At 41.4% G+C, this 23,612-nt stretch overlaps 2 protein-coding genes across 5 annotated transcripts in view; one reads left to right on the top strand and one right to left on the bottom strand.

Annotated features, from left to right (window-relative positions):
- Positions 1-4,720, top strand: part of CRYBG3 (crystallin beta-gamma domain containing 3) — a 66,866-nt gene extending 62,146 nt beyond the window's left edge. For both annotated transcript variants that reach the window (XR_014547546.1, XM_083611365.1), the window contains exon 22: positions 1,626-4,720. Coding sequence is in view for 1 of the 2 variants with exons in the window: in XM_083611365.1 (XP_083467491.1) it covers positions 1,626-1,714 (89 nt within the window). In the remaining variant the exon portion in view is untranslated. The remainder of the gene's footprint in view (positions 1-1,625) is intronic.
- Positions 4,719-23,457, bottom strand: RIOX2 (ribosomal oxygenase 2). Of its 3 annotated transcripts, none has more exons than XM_083611638.1 (10): positions 23,232-23,457; positions 19,311-19,743; positions 15,455-15,574; positions 14,503-14,631; positions 13,552-13,655; positions 8,829-8,931; positions 7,882-8,047; positions 7,321-7,403; positions 6,866-6,970; positions 4,719-6,352 (listed from the first exon to the last, which is right to left on the bottom strand). In XM_083611638.1, exons 2-10 carry the CDS (start codon positions 19,737-19,739, stop codon positions 6,194-6,196), a joined length of 1,398 nt encoding a protein of 465 aa, XP_083467764.1. In that variant the 5' UTR covers positions 19,740-19,743; positions 23,232-23,457; the 3' UTR covers positions 4,719-6,193. The 3 variants fall into 3 exon arrangements, with proteins under 3 accessions (XP_083467764.1, XP_083467765.1, XP_083467766.1); XM_083611639.1 differs by having other exon boundaries at positions 23,056-23,239; XM_083611640.1 differs by lacking the exon at positions 23,232-23,457 and adding an exon at positions 23,011-23,225.
- Positions 23,458-23,612: the final 155 nt, after the last annotated feature.

Below are 23,612 nucleotides of genomic sequence, written 5' to 3'. Positions count from 1 at the left end.
TTGTCTCCTCACTCCCCTTTTAAGGCTCTTAAACTAGATTTAGGTCATGTGAAGCTTTCCCTAAATAATTGTCAAGCTTACCTGGAATAACTTAGAAAGTGCACATAGTGAGCTCTTCTGCACACTGAGGTCACGAATGCATGGCAATATCCTTAGTTCTTTTCACAACTGAAGTCAAAAGGCTTCATCGTCAAAACCACATTGGATACTCGAATCATGAAAATCATGCCTCCTAGGAAGTATTTCACCAGAAGTAATTATTTAGCTTTAAGCTTAGTAATGCTTGAAGTTCCTTGGTCCGCTTTCTGAATAGGCTGGCCCTTGTCAGTATCAGACTTGATTGTCGAAATAATGTTTATAATTGTCCAACTTAAGAGCAGGGTAGAACTACGCAATGAAAGTTTTTGTAGGGGATCATGACAAAAATCCAAAGAGGTGAAAGCACTTCAAGTTAAAGGGTATGTGCCAGAGATAGTGACACCATGTATAGGTGTTTATCCACTGATGCTAGAAGCCTATAAGCCAGAACAAGCAAGCTGTAGTGCTTGGTTTTAAAGGAAAGCATAGTGGAATGGAGAGAACCAGTGGCACACTATCTCTGGGTACAAACGCTATAGGAAAGCCAGGGGAGGGTTAACTGGACGTGGTGTCACTGTGAAAATAAGATGCTGGGCTAGATTAGATGGGCCTTTGGTCTGATCCAGCAGGACTCTTTGTTTTTTGTCTTGCCAGTAACAATGGAATCTAAAAGAATATTACTTTGCTATGCTAGCAGTTTCCATAAGCATGCAGTGAAACCAAATCAAAGATTCATGTGTTTATAAACAATGATAATACACACTAATTTCTTTGTGTATCCAAGATTGAATTTGGATAATCCATTTAGCTACAATGATCATATTTTGCTTAGCTTTTTTGGGGGGGTAGGGGGAATACTCTGCAGTGCTGCCTTATAGAGCCAAACTTGGCCCTCCAGCTGTTTTGGGACTACAACCCCCATCATCCCTAGCTAACAGGACCAGGGTTCAGGGATGATGGGAATTGTAGTCCCAAAACAGCAGGAGGCGAAGTTTGGCCATCCCTGTTATAAAGTATGCCATTTCTGCCTGACTTTGAGGTCAAATTTTTCATGTCTGTCAGTATTTGCATTCCAAATTGCCATGCATATATTAGGATCTCAGCTTAAGAATACAATTACCGGCACTTAATAACAGGGCCAGGGCGTCAACAGAGTCTGGACAGACCCAGGCGTCACTGCAGCTTTAATACAACCACTTGTTCGCAGAATCATAAAGAAAACCTTTATAGATAGCAGCTCTTTGCACACTGGAAAGTTATCCTACATAAGCTAGAAAAACAAAAAAAATATAAGGCAAAAAAAAATATTGCCTGAAATACACTGTGCAGGACTAATTAATTCTGGGTCACGTGTATATATTGTCACCATCTTGCTTCCAGTTTAGCTTGAAAGAGGGTTTTCTAATGGAAACAATTTTGAAAATAGTTTTTAGGTGTTAACATTTTACAAGTACTGCACATTTAGTGCAATGGAAAAAATAGGCTTATAAATAATCAATAATGAATTGACGTGAACTACTGACCTTCTCAAATGTCTCTTATTTTAGGAGGATATTATTATGACAGGAGCCACATTGTTGTAAACCAGCTCGACACCAGCAAATGCACACAGATATGGGACTTCGAAATATTGTGAGTGTGTCTCACTCCACTATAAAGGCATTTTAAACTCTGAACAAATGTGGGATGAAAACACTGTTGAACAAACTACTGAAGTCACACAGCACTGGAGCGTGTTATAGAATGTGCCTGACTCTGCTAGCCAGGGAATCCAAAACTGTCACATGTTTTAAGTGGCAATGGAATGCTGAACCTTATATTGTCTTCTTTACCCTTGTGAACAGATATATTACATAAGAGCAATGGCAAATTCAGCAGAGTCCTATTAAGCAATAATGCTACAGTGGTGATTATGCAAACATTCTCTACTTGCTAATTATGTGGGTTTTTTACCCCCTTTTCCTTATCATGTGAGAGCTAAAAAACAACAAAACTTTGAGCTGAAATGCATCTCCTACAGTTTTAAGCTACAAGTAGAAGCTTTTTGATTATTGCACTGTTTCCTCATATCTAGATAGATATATCTCACTTTTGAAAAATTGAGTGTTTTGCCTCAGGTAAGTTTCATCATTGTAACTCAAAATGGCGATAAAACAAATGCTTTGAGAACTGTATATGAAAAGACAGCTTATTTAATGTTAAGCTTAGTGCTAATTCTCCATTCTCAATAGTATTTTATTGTAGAGGAGAATTTATGTAAGAGATCTAGTGACTAGTTTAAACTATTCACTAGCAGCTTGGTAATGCACAGAGCATTGCCACAGAGAAATATTGGCAATGATTCAGATTTTGTATAGAAAACTTTCTGCTGTTGTTCCAGTCTACCTACTGTAGCCACAATTCCAGCCAGTTAAAAATCAATGAGATTAAAAAGTGTTTTACTAGGGAGATTAAAGTATATGGTTGGTTTTTGCAGTGATTAACTTTGGCTGGATTGTGCCCTGGTTTTTTTCCCCTTCCACTTATGAGTTATTGAAATCAGAACGCCAAAAGTGTTTGATAAACTTAACATAGCTCTAAGCCTTAGCGTAGTTCATCCACTAGAGAACAAGTCAACACCACGCATTCAGCTGTTTTCTGGAAAGTTGCACCAGCACTATTTGTACCACTTTACATATGCAATTGTTGTGTGTTTTTTTTAAAAAAAAACCCTTTCCAAAAATACGGAAAACCTAAGTGTAAAAGGATATGATAATTCCAGTTGAAGATAAATTCAGACTTGGGCATCTGCTTCTGCCTATCCTGCAAGAACCTTTCCACTTTCATCTTTGCTCTTAGTTTTAAACTCAAACTTAAATTGGAACTGTGCAAAACAATGTCTGAGTTTAAAACTAAATTTGCAGTCTAATACAGTTGTTCACTCCAGTGTATCTGGAGCCCCTAGTAATTAAAATCCTTCTGACTGGCTGCTTTGGCAGGAAATGAGCCACAGGGACTGAATTTAGCAGAATTCTAACCACTTTTAAAGGGCTTGAGGTATGCAACCTCTTATGTTAATAAATGAAAATGGTGGCCACATGTTCAGGGCCTGTTTGCACATGTAGCTTTCCATGCAACTGTGTTATGCACCTGGAAGCTGGATCAGTTCGTTATTTCTGTGTACCTTAATGTATTTTTTTGGAAACAACTGAACATCAAGCTTGAATAGCTAAAACCAAACGGTGTAAGACTAGATTTCTCGTATTTGCTATATAGCTGCACAGTTAAGGAAAAAGTAAAAACTTGGGGGGGGGACCTCTATTTTTATAATGAAGATATGGCATTCTTAATATATTAACATCTACCTAAGGGCTTGAGCCACAAGTCTGCTGCATTGTGCCATCAACCATATGCATTCTGGAGACACAACAGACCTTGCCACATTTCCCGTCACTGGTTGCAGAAGCAGCAGAGGCACCCTGGGCTGCAAACTGTTACAGTAGCTCACACCAGTAACAGCAGCCTTGATTGGCTCTTGCACAACCTCTACCAGCAGTTCAGTCTTCGTATCCTAAAAAAACCTAGTTTTTCTAGAACCAAGGGAGCTATGCAAGGTGAAATGCTGCATATGTGTGTGTGCACTGCATCCTAATAAGCACTTTAGATTGTAAAATAAATAATACACCTACTTTTTCATTTTTACGTCACTAGGATCTTTAAATGTATTTTCATCTGAAGCACTTATTTAATAGATGGAATTTGTGTATGCTAAAATCAAACAATTCTGAAACTACATTTAATACTTTTTTAAAAAAGTGCTTTCAAGCCCATGTAAAATCCAGTCAACCTCAAATAAGATGCTCTCATTTGGTGTATCAGTGTTATGTTACTATGACTACAATAAAAACCCCACTTAGTGGGAGTAAGCCCGATTTAACAGAAATCTAAGTAAGCGTGAATGGAGTTGCACTCTTAAGCGCAGCAGACTTTCAGGATACAGTCGTACCTTGGAAGCCGAATGCCTTGCCAGTTGAATGTTTTGGCTCCTGAACGCCGCAAACCCGGAAGTGAGTGTTCCAGTTTGTGAACATGCTTTGAAAGCCGAACGTCTGACATGGCTTCCGATTGCATGCAGAAAGCTCCTGCAGCCAATCAGAAGCTGTGCCTTGGTTGCCGAACGGATTCCGTTTGGCTTCTAAGGTACGGCTGTATTTGCTCTAGTCCCACCATAGGCACAGCTCCCAAAAGTGAAGGACTTACAGACTGGTGCTTTGAAAGACCAGTAACTTTATTAGACATGGTGGTATTGGGGACCAAAACAGCTCTATTGCACCTGTGGGACTATTTCTATCCACAAGGCTTGTACCCACAGAGACACAATACTTGAGCTGTAGAGTTTAGAGGGTTATTCTGACTGGAATGTACGTGTGTATATTTAATGTATATAAAAGTGTTAAAGGATAGAAGGGGTGGGTTGCCTTTATCCTGTTCATGGTATATTTATCGCAAACTGCAATAATATTTTTTAAATGATGCAAGGGGAGAATTCCCCCCCCCTAAAAACCAGAATGCCAGTTATCACATTTTGTCCAAAAGTGACCTTATATATAGTGTATATAGTTGACATTTCTCTGTGCTATTGGATTAAAAATACTTCAAAATAGTATCAGCAGTTTTGTTTTCGTTACACGAGATGTATTGCTTTGTTTTCTGAATATCATTTCAAACCTTCATTATATAAAGGTAGCTTTAAGCTACCTTGTGGTGCCAAGCCATTACAAGGAAACTTGCCTGATAAATACAAGATCACAGTATTTAAGAAAAAACAGGGTCACCCTATATTGTAGAGGACAGCAGCAGACAAAAACAATAGGACAGACAATGCTTTGCATTTGGGGGTGAGGTGGACAGGAATGTGGTTAAGGCCTCCTGGGTTTTGTTCACAACCGTACAGAATTGTAAGGATGAAGGAGCATTAAAAATATATGCCCCCACATACTGATCTATGGGAGGTGCTGCCCAGATGTTATTAATTGATCAATGAAGCAAACTCAACCATGTGGTAGTTTTCCATCCAGTTGTTGCCCGGCTAGAAAGGAAGGCAAATGATAAAGTGTGCGAGAACCACAATTGTTTCAGTCTCTCGCCTCCCATGGTGCAAGCTCACACAGTAGGCAAATGTGAAAGACACAACCCACAGTGGATGCCTTAGCCTACCAAACAAGGAGGAAGCGGCACAGTAAGTAACAACGGTCCATTCTAACTTATTGTGATGCAATACTATTATCACATATTTATGTGTGTCTGGTTCTTCTCAATTTATACACCTTGAATAGTTACACCCAGGTAATTCTGTATCATTTGGCATGGGTAAATAGCTATAAATTGGCTTCTGCTCCTTTGTGCTTTTACTGTTGCTTTTTCATGCAACTAATTACATGATGCATCCTTTATGAGATGCAGTGCAGTAGGTTGGCTTTATCTGTACAACAAAGCACACTTTCACCCCAAAAGGGGCCAACACTTTTATGTTTGCAACCCATGGCACTATCCACAATTTGGGGTGTCACTGGCTTTCGTATAGCAAGACCAGGCCGCCTTACTTTAGGTGTACAGTGGTACCTCGGTTTAAGAACAGCCCTGTTTACGAACGACAGTCTAAGAACGGAAGCTGACCGGTGGGAGGCCTCGGTTTAAGAACGGACTTCTGGAACGGATTAAGTTCGTAAACCGAGGTACCACTGTACATATGTCACTGCTGAAACCAGGAAAAGCATGAACCATTCATTCCTACTTTGCACCAGGGATGCTGAACTTACAGCTCCCCACATCTCCCACTGCATTGGGAGTCCAACAACACCTTGAGGGCCACAGCTTCCCCATTTACCCTCCTGTGTGTTATTTTTATGTTCAACAAACCTAGTAGTACCCTTACTCACTACGCATACAAAAACTGTGTAAAAAGCCTTTGCCTGAGGTAACATTTTGCTGTTTCTGTGCAATGCCAGATTTAAGCACTTTTAACTTTGGCTGGCTGGTGCCTTAGGTCCCTTCTATTTTAATTTAAGGGCACACTTGATTCTCCCAGCAACATCTAAGAGACCTATGAGTACTTAACTTTGACTGGATCATGTCTCTAGACTACTTCAATGAGCAATTCACTCCACAATGATACCACCAAGTTCTCTTTTTCTGCATCTGAAGTCAGATTCAGTTCTTTAACACGGATAGTGTTACCGCTCCAAATTTGCTTCAACGCATCCATATGTGAGAGCGGAAATCGTAACCCATGAGTCTATAAAGAAAAAGAGTGTGTGTATTATTAGCCATACTGAACTAAACATTTGACACATTTCATGCTCACCAATATGAATAATATATCCTGGGCTAGTAGTTACTGCTGTTATACAGATGAACACAGTTATTATAAATCTATCAACACATGTTTCTATATTACATTGACTAGGCTAGCTAAATGCAACCTCCAGGCACACAGGCAGTATATGCTGAATATCTGTTACCACCTTCATACCACACCTGTGGGTATTTGGAGATCTGGCTGGTTACAATTGGGACAAAAAATGGAGTAAATGGGTCCTTGGTCTGACCCAGCAGCGTTCTCATATTGCCAACAAAATGTACACAGCTTTTAAAACAGACAAACACGAACAGCAGTCTGGCAAAAACTTAACGTACTGCTGACCAGCACCAGGTGTGGAGGGGGGCTAGAAGAGACAGATCTGAAAATAAGGAATTTCCACATGGACTTAATCAATGACTGACCTAACAAGCAGAATTAAAAACAAACCTCTGCTATTCCATCCTCATTCATATCCTCATCCCCCATCATATGGACTTCCCTCTTGTTCTTTAAAGAGTGATAGACAAAAACCATTTCTTTGTGAGACTCTTCCTAAAAAACGAGAGAGAAACAGAAAAGACATTGTAATTTATCAATCAACATCAAAGCACTTGCAAAATTCCTGCTCCATTTTACCATAACTTTATAAGCCTCACCTTTCTTATTTTTTAGCAGTAGTAATCAGGAAATTCCTTAGCTAAGGCCAGCACCTGGTTATATTTCAAAGGCTGTCTTTGAAACTCCTACAAAACACTAACACTTTCCCTTTACAAAACAGAACTGAATTGCTATGTCAGAGCAAATCCCAGTCACATGCTGTGGGATTCAAGCAGCCTAAAAATAACATACACCCAATTCCTCACTGAAAAGCAAGTCTCTACAAGCACTTCCTCTGTACTCACCAAAAGGTCTGGTTCCACTGTAATTACTGTGTAGTCTTTAAACCGTAACCTGATTGTACTGTCTATTTTTGGTAGTGCTCCACCTAGACAAGGAAGAATAGCAATATTAGTTCAGCGAAAGGAGCAGCAAGCTAGCCTGTGCTGCTTATATCTCTCTTGACTAAGAGCAGGTGCAGTTGGCTAATTCTTGTAAATATCTCCTTAGTTCAGTAAGCTTGTATGTACAGTATAACAGCTGAAGCAGAGTCATGGAAGATCACATGCTATTTTCCTAATTAGAAAAAAATGCCATCTATCACTGACGTAGCTGCTGCAGTATAATCTAGGTCCCTCTTAAGATGCTAATTGAAATATCAAAAGAAGGAAAGAAGGGAAGGGAATCTTCAGAAATGTAACATCTGTACAGGCTCTCTGAACGAATCCACACATTAAACTAATCTATGGCCCGGTTCCATATGTAATATATGTAAATAACTGGTTTACTGCTACATCTATGGAACAAACTGTCTTCCCAGTCCCCACACTTTACGAAAAGCACCCTCTGCAAACTTAAAATGTTACCTGGAGCCAGAGAGTCAAAGCTAGTCCCCAAGAAAGGAGGTAATCTGTTCATAATGAAGTCTTTTTTCATGTCGGATGACCTCAATTCTCTACCATTTTCCAGACGGTCTGCAAGGCATCTCAGGAAGCCACTTAATTGCTTGGATGAACCAGATAAATCCGCCTTCTAAAGAAAAAGACCAAAAAGAATTTATGCTAGTAGTTAGAAACACGATCCTAATTTACTTGAGAATGCAATCCAAAGATCTTTAGGCATTACAGATGTTGGCTCACAACCTTATTTTGGTCATTATAAGCTGTTTTAAACAGTTTTTAATATTGTGTTTTAATATTAATGTTGTGTTTTTATTGTTGCAACCCAGCCTGGGGCCTTAGGGTGAAGGGCAAGTAACAAATTGTAATCATCACTACCTACTGTGCTGGGACAGAATTGCAAAGGCAAGATTTTTGGAACAAACAAGTGTTCGTTTTAACTCTTCTTCCTGTAGCCAGTTAAGGGAAGGCAGCAGTGGCTAAGTTACATAGATTCAAATGCCACATTATAAAATCATAAAATTTGGTATCAATTTGGACTTGGTGTTCTTCTTTGAAAGCTACTGGGTCAAGCAACAGATTGCATCTTGAAGGCTAGCAATTAGCTCTCTTTATTACAAGACCCATAACAAAACTCTGCAGTTTTGCCTACACTTGCTGGGACTATTATAGGTGCCAGGGAGCAGCTTGTGCACTGTTTGGTTTAAAAAGCTTTCTGGCTTAGTTTTGCAAACAAATGTGACCGCACAGTAAAGAAGATCTGCTGCTAAGAAACAAGGCTGACCTCTTCCAACATTATGAAACTACTAGTGGAGATCATGGGAGTTACTCTGTGTTTAAAATGGTGGCTATGCACTTTTCCTCTGACAGCAAGCACACACTGCTCTTCATTTTCTTTAGCTCTACATCTTTACCATCAGTAACTGCCTTGGAATGCTCTTCCGAAAGTCAACATCCTCTTTCGCCGTATCCAAGACTAGTCCAGGAACCACGTCCAGCAAAAAATCTCTCCAAGAGCTGCCATACAAAGGGGAGGGAAACAAAGGCATTAATGCCAAGCCAGTTAATTCAGAGCAATGTTTCTTGCCGAGGATAAAGAGAAAGCAAAACTGGTTTTGAATGTCAAGGGCTCATCCAGCACATCCTGTTAACCCACATGGATTGAAACTGAGAAAGTTTAGCAAAAATACTATCGTGTGTACTCATATCCTAGGTGATCAGGAAATACAGTCTAATTCTTTCAGGGCATCCTAAGGAAGCATAGGTCATTGACAGGCTGCTAGCTACAAGCGCCTGAAAGATGCTCCACTCGCATTGCTTAGGATAGTGTATCACAGCCTCAGTGTGGTCTCCTGTACAGAAAAAGCAGGTAGGTGAGAAACAGCATGGAAAAGTCTAATGGATTAAATTGTCCACCTCAACAAAGGTAGGTAGGTAGGTAGGTAAAGGTAAAGGTACCCCTGCCCGTACAGGCCAGTCGTGTCCGACTCTAGGGTTGTGCGCCCATCTCACTTAAGAGGCCGGGGGCCAGCGCTGTCCGGAGACACTTCCGGGTCACGTGGCCAGCGTGACGAAGCTGCTCTGGCGAGCCAGCACGAGCACAGCACACAGAAACGCCGTTTACCTTCCCGCTATAAAGCGGTACCTATTTATCTACTTGCACTTAGGGGTGCTTTCGAACTGCTAGGTGGGCAGGAGCTGGGACCGAAAGACGGGAGCTCACCCCGCCGCGGGGATTCGAGGTAGGTAGGTAGGTGGGTAAATAAATAAATAAACAAACCATATTTTTCTGTCTATAAGGCACCCCCATGTATAAGACGCCCCTATTTTGGGGGACTCCGATTTAAGAAAATAGGGGGAGATGGCCCCCATGTATAAGACATACCCAAATTTTGGACTTTTTTGGGGGGGGGAACCTAGTCTTATACACGGAAAAATATGGCATTTATTATCCCACCCCTTTTCCCCTGGTGGCACTCACAGATAAAAATAAGAACTGCTAAAAACATAGAAAAATAATCCCTAAAATACAGTTAAATATTGACAGATTTAAAACTATATAACATCTGTTTAAAACATACCAATAATTACAATAAAAATAGCATGGGACCAGCCCTTTCATTAAAAGCAGTCAATTCCCCAAAGCCCAAAGGAGGTATTCACTTGCTGGGGGAAGGACAGTCTAGCTTCTCTAGGGAGGAGTTACAGTCTGGAAGCAGCCACCGAGTCTGTGACAAGTGTGCCTGTGAGGGTGGCAGGATTGAGAGAAGGGCCTCCCCAGGAAGATTCATATGAGGGAATCTGATACTTCAGATAGCTTGAACCTAAGCCATATTGGGCTTTATAGGTGATAACAAGCACTTTGAATTGTGTGCTGAAACAGACCAGTAGCCTGTGGAGCTGTTGTAACAAACGAGTTGCCTGCTCCCTATAACCAGTCCTGGTCAGCAATCTGGCTGTAGCTCTTTGAGCCAGTTGACGTTTCTGAGCACTTTTCAAAGGTGGCCCCCACATAGCATGTTAGAACATGATGTAACTAAGGCTGTGGCCAAATCAGACATCTTTTACGGAACAGGTGCAGCTGGTGCACCAGCTTTAACTGTGCAAATAAATGCACTCCTGGCCACCACAGAGACCTGAACATCCATATTCAGAGTTGAGTCCAAGAGAAAACCCTAACTGCAAACCTGTGTTTTGGGGGCAAGTGTTACCCCATCCAGCACAAGCTGAATCTCTGTTCCCTGTTCTGACTGACCAAGAGCACCTCTGTCTCCTCTGGGTTAGGTTTCAATTTGTTCACCCTCATCCAGTCCATTAATGAAGACAGACACCAGTTCAGAACCTAGAGAGCTTCTTTGGATTTAGGTGGAAAGGAGAAGTGACAAACACCTTAATCCAGGGAATGTGATCTGATCAAGCCAGTATTAATAGCTGGGTACCCCTCCCTGGGATGGGCCATTAATTATTATTATTAATTACCCACCCTTCACCCTAAGGTTCCAGGGCAGGTTACAACATCAAAACACATCATAACGTACCGACAATAGGTACGGCTGGCACGCCTATTTATGGCAAAACAAAGAAAAGGTACACAAAGGGTTTTCAAGTCATATTATTAGAGGGCCTCTATATGAAGTGTGGGAGAGAAATAAAAAACTCCTAGAATGGAAAACACCTTGGTGGTTATCACCAACTGATATTTTAATAATTAAAAAAGTAAATATGGAAGGAGTCAGGCTGACCTACGAAGACCTACTGATAAGATCAGAAAGTGGATGGAAGATGAGAACATATGAGGAGTTGAAAGATAAATTAACAAGCTGGTTACAATTCCATCAAATAAATGCAGCATGGATAGAAGATAAAAAAGTAGGGATGAACGAGAAGAAATCCAAATTTCAGATAGAAATAATTGAAGGTAAATCCAAATTATTATCTAAAATGTATAACATTTTATTAGAATGGGACACCAAAGATGAGGAAATAAAAGAGGTTATGACAAGATGGGCAATGGATCTGGGATATAATATAGAATATGATAAGTGGCTGAAATTATGGACTAATGGAATGAAATTCTCGGCATCTGTCACACTTAGGGAAAATTTAGAAAAGATGATGTATAGGTGGTACATCACACCGGCAAAGTTAGGGAAAATGTATAAAATAGGAAATAAGAACTGCTGGAAGTGTAAAATCAAAGAAGGTAATTTTTTCCATATGTGGTGGACATGCGACGAAATGAAGAAATATTGGGAACTTATCTATAATGAGTTAAAAAAAATATTTAAATATACATTTCCCAAAAGACCAGAGGCCTTCCTACTAGGTATAATTGGGGACTAAATCAAAAAAGAAGATAAGACATTATTCCAGTATGCCACAGCTGCCGCTAGAATATTAATTGCCCAAAATTGGAAAAATCCAAACACCCCAGCAATTAGAGATTGGCAAACAAAATTATTTGAATTTGTTGAACTAGCAAAAATGACACAAAAAATTAGAAACCAAAAAAATACAAAGTTCATTAACGACTGGAATAAATTTATGATATATATCGAAGGGAATTATAGAAACCTAAAAACTATAGCAGGTTCGATATAGATCTTATGATGTGTAAATCAGTAATAATTATTAGCTGCAGGAGAAAGAAATTATTTATACTAAGAAGCCTGAAATCGGGAGGGATGGAGGTCAATAGGTGTGTAGGGGACTGGTTTAAGCATTTGAAGATATGAAGATTTAAGTGTGAAGATAAAGAACTGTAATGGAATCTGATGTTATTCTTATGTTATGACTGGACATCCATTTACTTATTTTTTGTTTTTTTTTGTAATTGTTGATTTGTTTTTTCTTTTGGTTATTTAAGCGAAACTCAATAAAAAGAAATTAAAAAAACACACATCATAACTCAAGATTAAAAACAGTTTAAAACAACAAACAACTACAGAAATAAGTAGGGCCTTAAAAATATACATCTCAAGTGTCAAAAGGCAGGGTAAAGAGGTGTGTCTTAAACATTTGCTGGAAGTTATATAATGAAGGTGACAGGCACACCTCTGTAGGGAAGGAGTTCCTCAACTTTGGGGCTGCCAGAGAATGCTCTCTCCTGTCCTCTGTCCTTCTGAAGGAGGAGGAACTAGCCAGAGGGCTGCCTAGGAGTCTGTATCTAGCTAAAACGACCACAGAGTTGCAAATGCCACGGGCCTCCACAGAAGAAACAAAGAGTTTCGTGACAAGGCCAATTAGCACTGTGGCTATTCTATATAACATTCATGGTACCACAGCATGGAAATCTCTTCCTGAACATATTCAGTACAAACATGCTTTGAAGCGAAGTACCACGGGCTTCAAAAACCAGCTATTTTGTTGCTTCTGGTCCCAACTTAACTATAGTTCCATTTGCTGCTGAATCAGTCTTTGATTTTTTTTTTTTTAAATCACTTTGCTGCCTGAACACATAACTCCAGCTATGTTTACTACATGAACACAAAACCCCAGCATGAAACCCAGGATCTGACTTCATTATTCCCCTACTTCTTCACTGCCTCCCATTCTTGTCTCTAAATCCCTGCTTAATGTAGCAGAGATTCTTGTTCCAATTAAGGATTTTGCCTACTGGAAAGACATGAGGGATGATGGGAGTTGTAGTTCTGCAACATCTGGAGGACCAAAGGTTCCCCACCCCAGATCTTCTAAGCTAATGCTATTTCCCTTAAGAACAAAACAATGAATGCAACGAATGTTTTATGTTGCTTTATGTCAGTGGTGTCCAAACTTTTTTCAAAGAGGGCCAGATCTGATGAAGTGAAGTGCTGTGAGGGATGACTAAAGGGCCAACCAAAACTGTTGAGCTTTTTTTTTAAGGATTGAAGTTGTTGAGGGTTTTTTTTTAGGATTTTACCCCAGGAATTAAACTGCCACAGGGGGCAGGATTAAACCAACCAGCGGGCTGGATCACACCACCAAAACGGACTTTGGACATGCCTGCTTTATGTAAACTGGTTAGCTTGGGTTAATTAAGCGGTATAGAATATAAATCTTCTATAGCTAAAGCAAAATAAAAATAGCTTGAGAGATTCATTTAGTTGAAAGTCACTGACAAGAAAACTCATACTAGAATAATAAGACAGTGCTTACTTGTTCTGATAGGTGCTGATGGTCACATGAGTAGAATGCGATATCCCAGGAGGTGTGTCAGCTTGATGTATGGTTCCCCTTGGAAGATACAGCAGGTCTCCTGGCTGGAAGAAAATGCGGGCAGGACAGTTAAAAATAAATTATTTTGACAGTTTATTAAGGCTATGCTGCTGTGCTTGCAAAATAAAGAAAAATTACTCTCTCAATAACAAAAACACAAACAGCTGAATAGACAATTCTGTCATGTTACAGAATTTTCCCCATTTTCATGTAGAGCTGTACTGCACACATCCAAAATCCTATAGCTAAGCTACATGGACTATTAGAAACCTACTTTTTTATAAAAAAGAAAAAAAGGGAAAAAGTGAATAGTATTTAAATTGGCTTATTTAAATTGGTACTAGGTCAAGCAGCAGATAAAACACACTGCACAGCACTAAATAACAAATGCAGAAAGCTCCAGAAATGCAAAAAACAACAAAATACAATTAATTCAGACTAAACAGTAAGAACTATAAGACAGCAGCAAAGCAAAATGAAACAAAGCAATTGTGTCATTGATAGATATTAATCCTGGAAGTGTGTAAATTTACATGATGTTCACTGCAGTTTACTACAGACACATGAAGTATTGCCAGCTGATAGAAGCTCACACTACTACCCAAATTTAAATCAACTTCCAAAATGGGACTGCTAAATAACAACACCAGGGCACATCTGTGCCCTCTCATTCTCCTAACAGTGGAAAGGCTTGTATGAAGTGACGCTGGAAAATGTGACTGAAAGGAGAGGCATAGCGGAATAAGCCATGTCAAACAAGACAACCAATCTCTCTCTTTAAGACCTAGAGGGGACAGGCAACCTTATTCGCCAACAGCGAGCTATGTCAAGGTCTTAGACATTTTCTTCATCTATAGCTCAGGCACTCAGAGGTGTTTCTGACACGAATACCTTTAATATGAAGTCATGTGTTGGAGTCCCTATCTTCTCCTCGGGCTCAGTGTTGTATTCTTGAGCTAAATGTACAGTAGGCTTATAGAGTCGCCAGTGCTTCTTTCCTTCCAACTGTAGGATAAACACCTGCAAAGACCATAAGTCAGTAAGCATCAAAAAGCTTCACCATTCCTCAGACTTTCAGCTAAGTTCACTATGGAATAAACATTTGTTGCAAATGAGTTCTTTATTTAGAACAGAATACTTGTAAGTGTTAAAAGTAGTACAAGGTTTTATTTCAAACAGAATCCACATGTGATATGCGCATGCATCATCCATGTAATATTGTGGACGCATGTAATGACTTCCACAAAATTAATCACAAGACAGAGAAACTAGTATAACACTTCAATCTCCCAGGACATTCTATACAAGATGTCAAAGTAGCTGTCTTCTTACAAAAGAATTTCAGAAATAGACTGGAAAGAGAAGTTGCTGAATTGCAACTTATTACCAAACTTAAAACCATGGAGAGACCTGGTCTGAATAGAGACATTGGATTCTTATCTCATTATACATGATAAAGCTATTTTTGGCCATCTCACCCCTTGCTTTTTCCTGTAAGACCAATTGCAGTAGTTAACTGTTGTCACCAGGTTTACATCATCTATCAGACAATCATCCATTCCCACCACCCTTCTGAGTAATACCCCTCCCCACCTCTCACTATATATAAGGGTCCGGTGGCTTCTGTTTCAGTGTATCCGAAGTGTGCATACACACGAAAGCTCATACCAATAACTAACTTAGTTGGTCTCTTAAGGTGCTACTAGAAGGAATTTTTTTATTTTTATTTATTTTATTTTGTTTTGACTATGGCAGACCAACACAGCTACCTACCTGTAACTTTATTTTACTTTGTGAAACACTTGCAAACAAGAAACGTACTGGCCGTTGTGGGCCCTCTTACCTCAACATCATCGTAGTGTGGTGGCAGGCCTTGGGACCCTGGAGGGGTAATGTAAATGTTAGATCCAACCAATGAGCCGAAGTAGCATTCCAGCTTCTCCTGGATTCTCCAGAGCTCATCCTAAAAAGAAAAAGAAAAGAGGAAAGAGACAGAGAAATAGTTAACAATGCCAAGGCAACCTCCACTATTCTCCCATCATATTTACCCATTATATTTGCACTCTAATTGTTCCAAAAACATGTATCACTCTAAACAAGATGTCCACCTGACCTGCTTTATAAAAGGTCAGAATAAAAGAGTGCAACTTTCCCACATTGAAAGTGTGCCTGTTGCACACAGAGGCCTTCATACAGCTGTTGCATTATCTGAAAACATGTCAGCAAGCTAGGTGAGAAGTAGGCAGAAAACAGAAGTTCCAACACATGCTAAATTCAGTCTCCTTCCTTAGATCCAGTGTAAGTGGTTTCAAGATGCCTGCCAATGCAAACCTCAAACAGTGAGGTTCACTCAGAGGAGAAGATGGTGAAATGCAAACAGGGGACACAGAAAGGGCTGAACTCCTCAATGCCTTCTTTGCCTCAGTCTTCTCCGATAAAGAAAACAATGCCCGACCTGAAGAATTTGGAGCAAATGATTCAGCAGAGGAAACACAGCCCAGAATAACTAAGGAGATAGTACAAGAATACTTGGCTAGTCTAGATGTATTCAAGTCTCCAGGGCCAGATGAACTGCATCCAAGAGTATTAAAAGAACTGGCAGATGTGATCTCAGAACCACTGGCAGTCATCTTTGAGAATTCCTGGAGAACAGGCGAAGTCCCGGCAGACTGGAGGAGGGCAAATGTTGTCCCTATTTTCAAAAAGGGGAAAAGAGAGGACCCAAATAATTACCGCCCAGTCAGTCTGACATCAATACCAGGGAAGATTCTGGAGCAGATCATTAAGCAAACAGTCTGTGAGCACCTAGAAAGGAATGCTGTGATCACCAATAGTCAGCATGGATTTCTGAAAAATAAGTCATGTCAGACGAACCTGATCTCGTTTTTTGACAGAATTACAAGCCTGGTAGATGAAGGGAACACAGTGGATGTAGCCTACCTTGATTTCAGCAAGGCATTTGACAAGGTGCCCCATGATATTCTTGTAAAGAAGCTGGTAAAATGCGGTCTTGACTATGCTACCACTCAGTGGATTTGTAACTGGCTAACTGACCGAACCCAAAGGGTGCTCATCAATGGATCCTCTTCATCCTGGAGAAGAGTGACTAGTGGAGTGCCACAGGGTTCTGTCTTGGGCCCGGTCTTATTCAACATCTTTATCAACGACTTGGATGATGGACTCAAGGGCATCCTGATCAAATTTGCAGATGACACCAAACTGGGAGGGGTGGCTAACACCCCAGAGGACAGGATCACACTTCAAAACGACCTTGACAGATTAGAGAACTGGGCCAAAACAAACAAGATGAATTTTAACAGGGAGAAATGTAAAGTATTGCACTTGGGCAAAAAAAATGAGAGGCACAAATACAAGATGGGTGACACCTGGCTTGAGAGCACTACATGTGAAAAGGATCTAGGAGTCTTGGTTGACCACAAACTTGACATGAGCCAACAGTGTGACGCGGCAGCTAAAAAAGCCAATGCAATTCTGGGCTGCATCAATAGGAGTATAGCATCTAGATCAAGGGAAGTAATAGTGCCACTGTATTCTGCTCTGGTCAGACCTCACCTGGAGTACTGTGTCCAGTTCTGGGCACCACAGTTCAAGAAGGACATTGACAAACTGGAACGTGTCCAGAGGAGGGCAACCAAAATGGTCAAAGGCCTGGAAACGATGCCTTATGAGGAACGGCTAAGGGAGCTGGGCACGTTTAGCCTGGAGAAGAGGAGATTAAGGGGTGATATGATAGCCATGTTCAAATATATAAAAGGATGTCACAGAGAGGAGGGAGAAAGGTTGTTTTCTGCTGCTCCAGAGAAGCGGACACGGAGCAATGGATCCAAACTACAAGAAAGAAGATTCCACCTAAACATTAGGAAGAACTTCCTGACAGTAAGAGCTGTTCGACAGTGGAATTTGCTGCCAAGGAGTGTGGTGGAGTCTCCTTCTTTGGAGGTCTTTAAGCAGAGGCTTGACAACCATATGTCAGGAGTGCTCTGATGGTGTTTCCTGCTTGGCAGGGGGTTGGACTCGATGGCCCTTGTGGTCTCTTCCAACTCTATGATTCTATGATTCTATGATTCTAAGCCACTTATACGGGTAACAATATAAAACTAAATCCTGTTCTGCATAGTGTTGCTGGGCCATTCCTTCCAGCCAACCAAATCACTGCTCCTTTTTGCTTTCCCTTCAAATAAAGTTACTTTTATTGAAATGAAGCGAGTTGTGCAAGCCTATGTCTGCTTACTCAATGAAGCTTTTCCAACCACAGACATCCCCTGACTCTCCACTCCACTCTCCACTGTCAGGAAAGGCCTTGGATGTGTGGCATGGAAGACTATAGTATAGTGGGAGCAGGGAATCTGCAAAAATCAAGTAGAAGCAGCTTGCACAAGCTCAGGCACTAACACATTAACTGCAGTGTTTCCTTATAAATCTATTTGTTTAGTAACTTCATTATACAGATTTTTTTTAAGGGCTCATCGCTTCATTTCAAAAAATAGGCTACTGGGGTATGAAACACTGAGTTTATAGAATATTCTCATGCACTGTCTTAATTCCATAATACACAAATTGAATTTGAATAGCAAACAAAAAGTAATTCTTTGTACTCTATATGTATCTTGTTCCCGCTCATCATATGTTACACTTCTTTACCCAACAGCAATTATTATCATATAATTTACGTATCAGATAATCCAATGATGATATAAAACCAGTATTTCTAGTGTACAAATGAGAATGGTTCAGGGTGTCTTTTGAGTTAGCATCCTCAGGGGAATCCCTAAGTTTGCTGAAGCAAGAAGAGAGAAAAAATCCCTAGTGGTCTAATAAGCACAGACTAAAGAAGGAGTGCCTGGCGTGCTCTGGTCCATGGGGTCACGAAGAGTCGGACACGACTAAACAACAACAATGCTCAGGAGCTACAAAATGCTAGACAGATGTGTGTGTGTCAGAAAACCTGGGGCAGAGGAGGGGACAGAAATGGCACAGAATGCCCTGAAAGACTAGGCCAGTTAGACCACACTGCAACATTTTATTTTATTTTTGGTCCCACCTGTTATACTTTAATCATGATTCTGTAAGGGAATTCTCCTGAAAACAATCTGTAGTTCGTACTCAAAAGGAATACTACTTTCTAACTGGCATTCACTCACCTCTTCCAAAGGTGACTTTTCCCTCCTAAAGACTCAAAAGGACATCCTGAATCATTCATTCTTCTACACTAGAAATACTGGTTTTACATCATCATCGTAGTTCTTAAAGAGCCCATGTTTTCTGCAAGATTGGCACTCAGTGGTACCCCCTTTGAGTACAGAAAAATGAACCAAGTAAGTTTAAGCTTAAATTGTATCGTTTCCCCAATTTTCTAAAGTCAAGCCAATGTTAAAAGCAAACGTACCAGAGGATGTTTTAAGTAACAGAACTATCCAAAAGCAATATATTGTTATGCATTTGCTTGGGAATAGGCTGTTTACCAATTAGGACAGATATACAACAAACAATATAAAAACGGAGTAATTTATGGCTTCTCAGTCAGTTTAGCAGTGTCCCTGGACTCTTCAATCCAGGTTGGCAACAGCTGATTGTAAGAGAGGACAGGCTCATAGCAGCAGACTACTCCCTAAATTTCCAGAATCCCAGATTAAAACTCCAAAAGCAACCAACAACAACAGACACCTGATGGATCATACCTTAAATCTCTGGGGCTGGTGGAATTGTATTGTAGCCTTTTTCTGGTCAAAGTCTTTCTTCAGCTGTTCATAGCTGACTTTGCCATCTTTGTTAAAAATCTTTTTTTTCCCATTCATACTTCTGCAGACATTAATGTCCCTTCCATAGTACAAGCCCTCTTTGACCATGTCTTTCAGGTCAGTTAAGTGAAAAAGAGATTGGTAGTACAATGCCACAGAAGGCTCCTCTCTCTGAAGAAGCAATGGCTTCTGCTCCCAATACTCTCTGAAAAATTCATCTTGTTTGACAGGAGAGATCAAACTTTCAAATACGCTCTCTGGATGGTCACATTTCATAAGCCAAGGGCAGGTTGCTTCCACTTTTGCTTGTTTACATGGTAAACGTTGTTCCTTCTCTGTTGCAGCTCGTCTCCCTCCTTTCTTGGGCATGGTCCTGCATAAAGTAGCAAAAACATTAAGGGTGCCTCTAGAGCATCATTATTTTGCAGAAGAAATTCAACTTTAGCTTGATGCAATTAAAGTGGATTAAGGCACTGTTACCCTAGCGCAAGGTATCCACTTAAAAACAACAACAAAACAGACTTGTAGCAGTTAGGAAAGTGAGAGGAAAATGCACTGAAAAGTGTGGGGTGAATGAATGATTAACTGGAAGTGTAAACACCTTGGAAGTGAATCAGGATGAATGCACATTGTACAACTGTCCCATGAACAAATGCTCAAAAAGACCAGATATAATCTAACCTCCAAGTAAGCTTTGTGCAAGCAAATCAGGATAAATGATGAATAAACGGGGGGAGGAGCCCTATGTCTGAGGTAAGACCAAGTTCAATCACACTCCTATGCGTGCACAGAACTGCAGCCTGGGTAAGCCTGCTAAGGATTGGACCATCAAAAGGGGTGGCCATGTTTGCACCTATTAAATTGCTCAAGGTCTTTAAAACAAAGAGATTGTGAAGAGTGCCAAAAGGACCTTTTCAAACTGAGAGTGGTAAAATGGCAAATACAATTCAATTCAAACAATGTACAGTGATACACGTAAGACAAAAAAAACCCCTTAACTTCACATATACATTCATTAGGTCTGAACTGATGATGATAGCTCAATGAATCTACACCAAATATGTATATTTAAGGGCAAGTCAGTATCACCTTATTAAAATATGTCAAAATTATCTCATACTACATATATGAAAGTCAGCTAACTGGAAACTCTGTTCTTTTCCAGAGGCAAATACAGATTGAGAAGACACTGGGTGATGTACATGTACACATAGATTAGTCTTAACTGGTTTGCTTCTGCATGAGATATTCCCTTTAGCATTTTTTTCCTAATGCAGCTAACAGCTCCTCTTCTAGGTTTTCAAAACACAGGCTTTCTGGAAAAACTTAATCACATCTCAGCAGGGTCACCTCAGCTCATCAAGCCTCCATTATCAGATTGCATGCATGTTAGTTTTAAAATAAAGCTTTTAAAATTCTGCTCTGTTTTGAGTCCCAGAGATCCCATGACATTTTCTGTGACAATGGCAATTGCCTGATGTCCTCAATCCACCCTCCCATTCTCTCTGCTGGGAGAACACTTGCCTGCTTGTTAGCAGCTGGTTTCAGCTAGGGAGTAGCGTTAACAATGCCACAGAAACACATCATGGAAAGCATGTTGAGATTTTGGAGCTCAAAGATATTATGCACACATTACCATTGCACCATTTAGTAACCTATGTGGTCCCCTGGGCAGGCAAGGTAATTCATTAAACATTAGTTCATTTTCCGTTCCGCTACATCTTAAACTAAATATTTTAATGGGTACCACTTTATGTCCCCCTGCGTTTAAACCTACTTAAAAGCTGCAGGAAAATGGGGTTAACAGGAACAGACAGATGCAAATGTAAAATAGGGAGGGAGAAAGGAGACAGCAATAATGTTTCCTTGCAAATCTTTGAGGAGGCCCAATCAAAACATTAACAAGCTAAGGATGCGCATCACTACTGTGCAGTATTTGGAAATGAGCTATTTCAGAATAAGCAACACTCAGCCCTTTCCAAAAACAGCAGCATGTGATTCTTACCAATTTATACAGCACTTTTCATGTTCAAAGAACTTTATTAGTATATTTATTTGCCACCCTTATTCCATCCCAGAATTCAGTCTGTTTAGTCCAGTCCAAGCACTGATCAAGCCCAGGTCTACTTAGCTCCAATGAAGAGTATGCATTTTGTATACATCATTTCAGTAAACCTTGCAATTAAGATGTCTTGTTGCACCATATTGCAAATGGGTGAATGTACTTGCAGAAGACCACATAGCAGTCTCACTGCTGAGCTGACATTTGAACTGTGACACGGGATAGGTAACACATGTACCCCTATTTTCCACAGCATAGTCATAAATATCCAAGCAATGGTAGCTATCTCCACAGCGATTCAAATCAATTTGTTCATAACCAAGTAAGCAGAATAGTTTATTTAAGGGGAGTTGGGGAACTTACAGCACGTACCCCACGATTTTGTTGGATGTGCATTTTCCATAATACTTGACTACTGATGAGGCTGGCTGGAGCTGATGGGCATGAAGAAGGTAGGAACCTAGAGTATGCTGGTTCCAGCCAAAGCCCATGTACAGTAATCCACTACAGTGGTACCTCGGATTATAGACGCTTCAGGTTACATACTCCACTAACCCAGAAATAGTACCTCGGGTTAATAACTTTGCTTCATGATGAGAACAGAAATCGTGCAGCGGTGGCGCAGCAGCAGGAGGAGGCCCCATTAGCTAAAGTGGTGCTTCAGGTTAAGAACAGTTTCAGGTTAAGAACGGACCTCCAGAACAAATTAAGCTCTTAACCCGAGGTACCACTGTAGAGTCATACCTCATGTTACATTTGCTTCAGGTTGCGCGTTTTCAGGTTGCGTCCCGCGGCGACCCGGAAGTACCGGAAAGGGTTATTTCCGGGTTTCACCGCTTGCTCGTGCGCAGACACACAAAATGACGTTACGCACATGTGCAGAAGCGGCAAATCACGACCCGTGCACGTGCAGACGCGGGTTGCGTTCTTTTCAGGTTGTGAACGGGCCTCCGGAATGGATCCCGTTCACAACCAGAGGTACCACTGTATTCTGTTCTCTCAGTGGCCGACCAGATGCAGAGTCCGAGGGCAAGAGCGCTCTCCTTGTGTTAACTCCAGCAATATCTGGAGGCCTCAGGTTCCCCATCCCCAAATAAGGAGGGAAAGCGACTGCTCTGTGGAGGAGGCCCACCTCCTTCCACACAGCAGACCCTCTTGTTCTCATGCCCCGCAGAAAACCTCCTCCCCTCGCCTTAAAAAACCCAAAGGTTTTCCCAACTGCATCCTTTTCTCTTAGCGGCACAAGGGAACTTGCCCACAAGAGCAGCGGCAAATTGGCAGCGTATTCGAGCCCCTCGCGCCAATATCCACGTGCACCGGCAGCATTCCTAACTGGATCCCAGCAGAAAGTCGAAGGGACGTGCATTTCAATCACCCTCCTTGGAATTCATGCAAAAGCTTAGGCTAGGCTTCCAAAACGGGAATTTTCAAAGAAATGAAGCAGCGGCGGCTACCAAAGATAAGCAAAGAGCCGGCCGAGAATCACGCGGCGCGGCAGGAGCTGCTCTTCTTAATGGTAGCGGGTGGGGGGGGGGTGTTGTAGATTTGCAGCACATCGGGAAACGGCCATAAAGATACCCAGTGCTGACGGTGCATTAGCAGCGGCGACTAGGTGCAAGTTACCACGTTGCTGTGGGGTTAGGCTGCTGGATTGGGCGTGCTGCCCAGGAAGAGCATGGCCGGCCTCGCCTCACACTGCAATAGAAGACGGAGAAGCAGGGAGCGGAGCCATTTCTGTGGCGGAGGGTGGGGAGACCCGCAGGTGCTCTTCGGGCAGCCGCCCCTCGCTTTATACCGACCTGCTTAGGCGCGCGGAGAGTGACACGTGCGTTGCAGCGTGAGCAGAAGCTGCCCCTCTGCGCGCTTCCTGTGCGGGAGGAGGGAGAGTCGCCTTCCTTCCCTTCTCCTCCCTCCCACCCGCCTGCCTCTCTCCTATCGCGGGAGACTTGTTGCTTTTTGCCCGCCTCCCAAACAGCAAGGCGGAGCGGTTGCGGAAATAAGCGCTTTCTTGTGGTGGCGGCGTTAGGAAGTGTTCCTTTGTGCCGGTTTAGCCGCCGTGCGGACGCGCAGGGAAAGCGCAGCCTTCACACTGCACCCCCTTTAGGCTCAGGGGTGTGAGCGCGCGCGCTCTCTCTCTGCACCGGTTGTATTTCTGCCACAAAGGAACGAGCTATGCGAAG

Source organism: Podarcis filfolensis (assembly GCF_964270895.1).
Source record: "Podarcis filfolensis genome assembly, chromosome: 4".
In the NCBI taxonomy this organism is placed as follows: Eukaryota; Metazoa; Chordata; class Lepidosauria; order Squamata; family Lacertidae; genus Podarcis; species Podarcis filfolensis.
The sequence above is the reverse complement of the archived record's forward strand: the minus strand, read 5'-3'. Positions and strand labels throughout refer to the sequence as shown.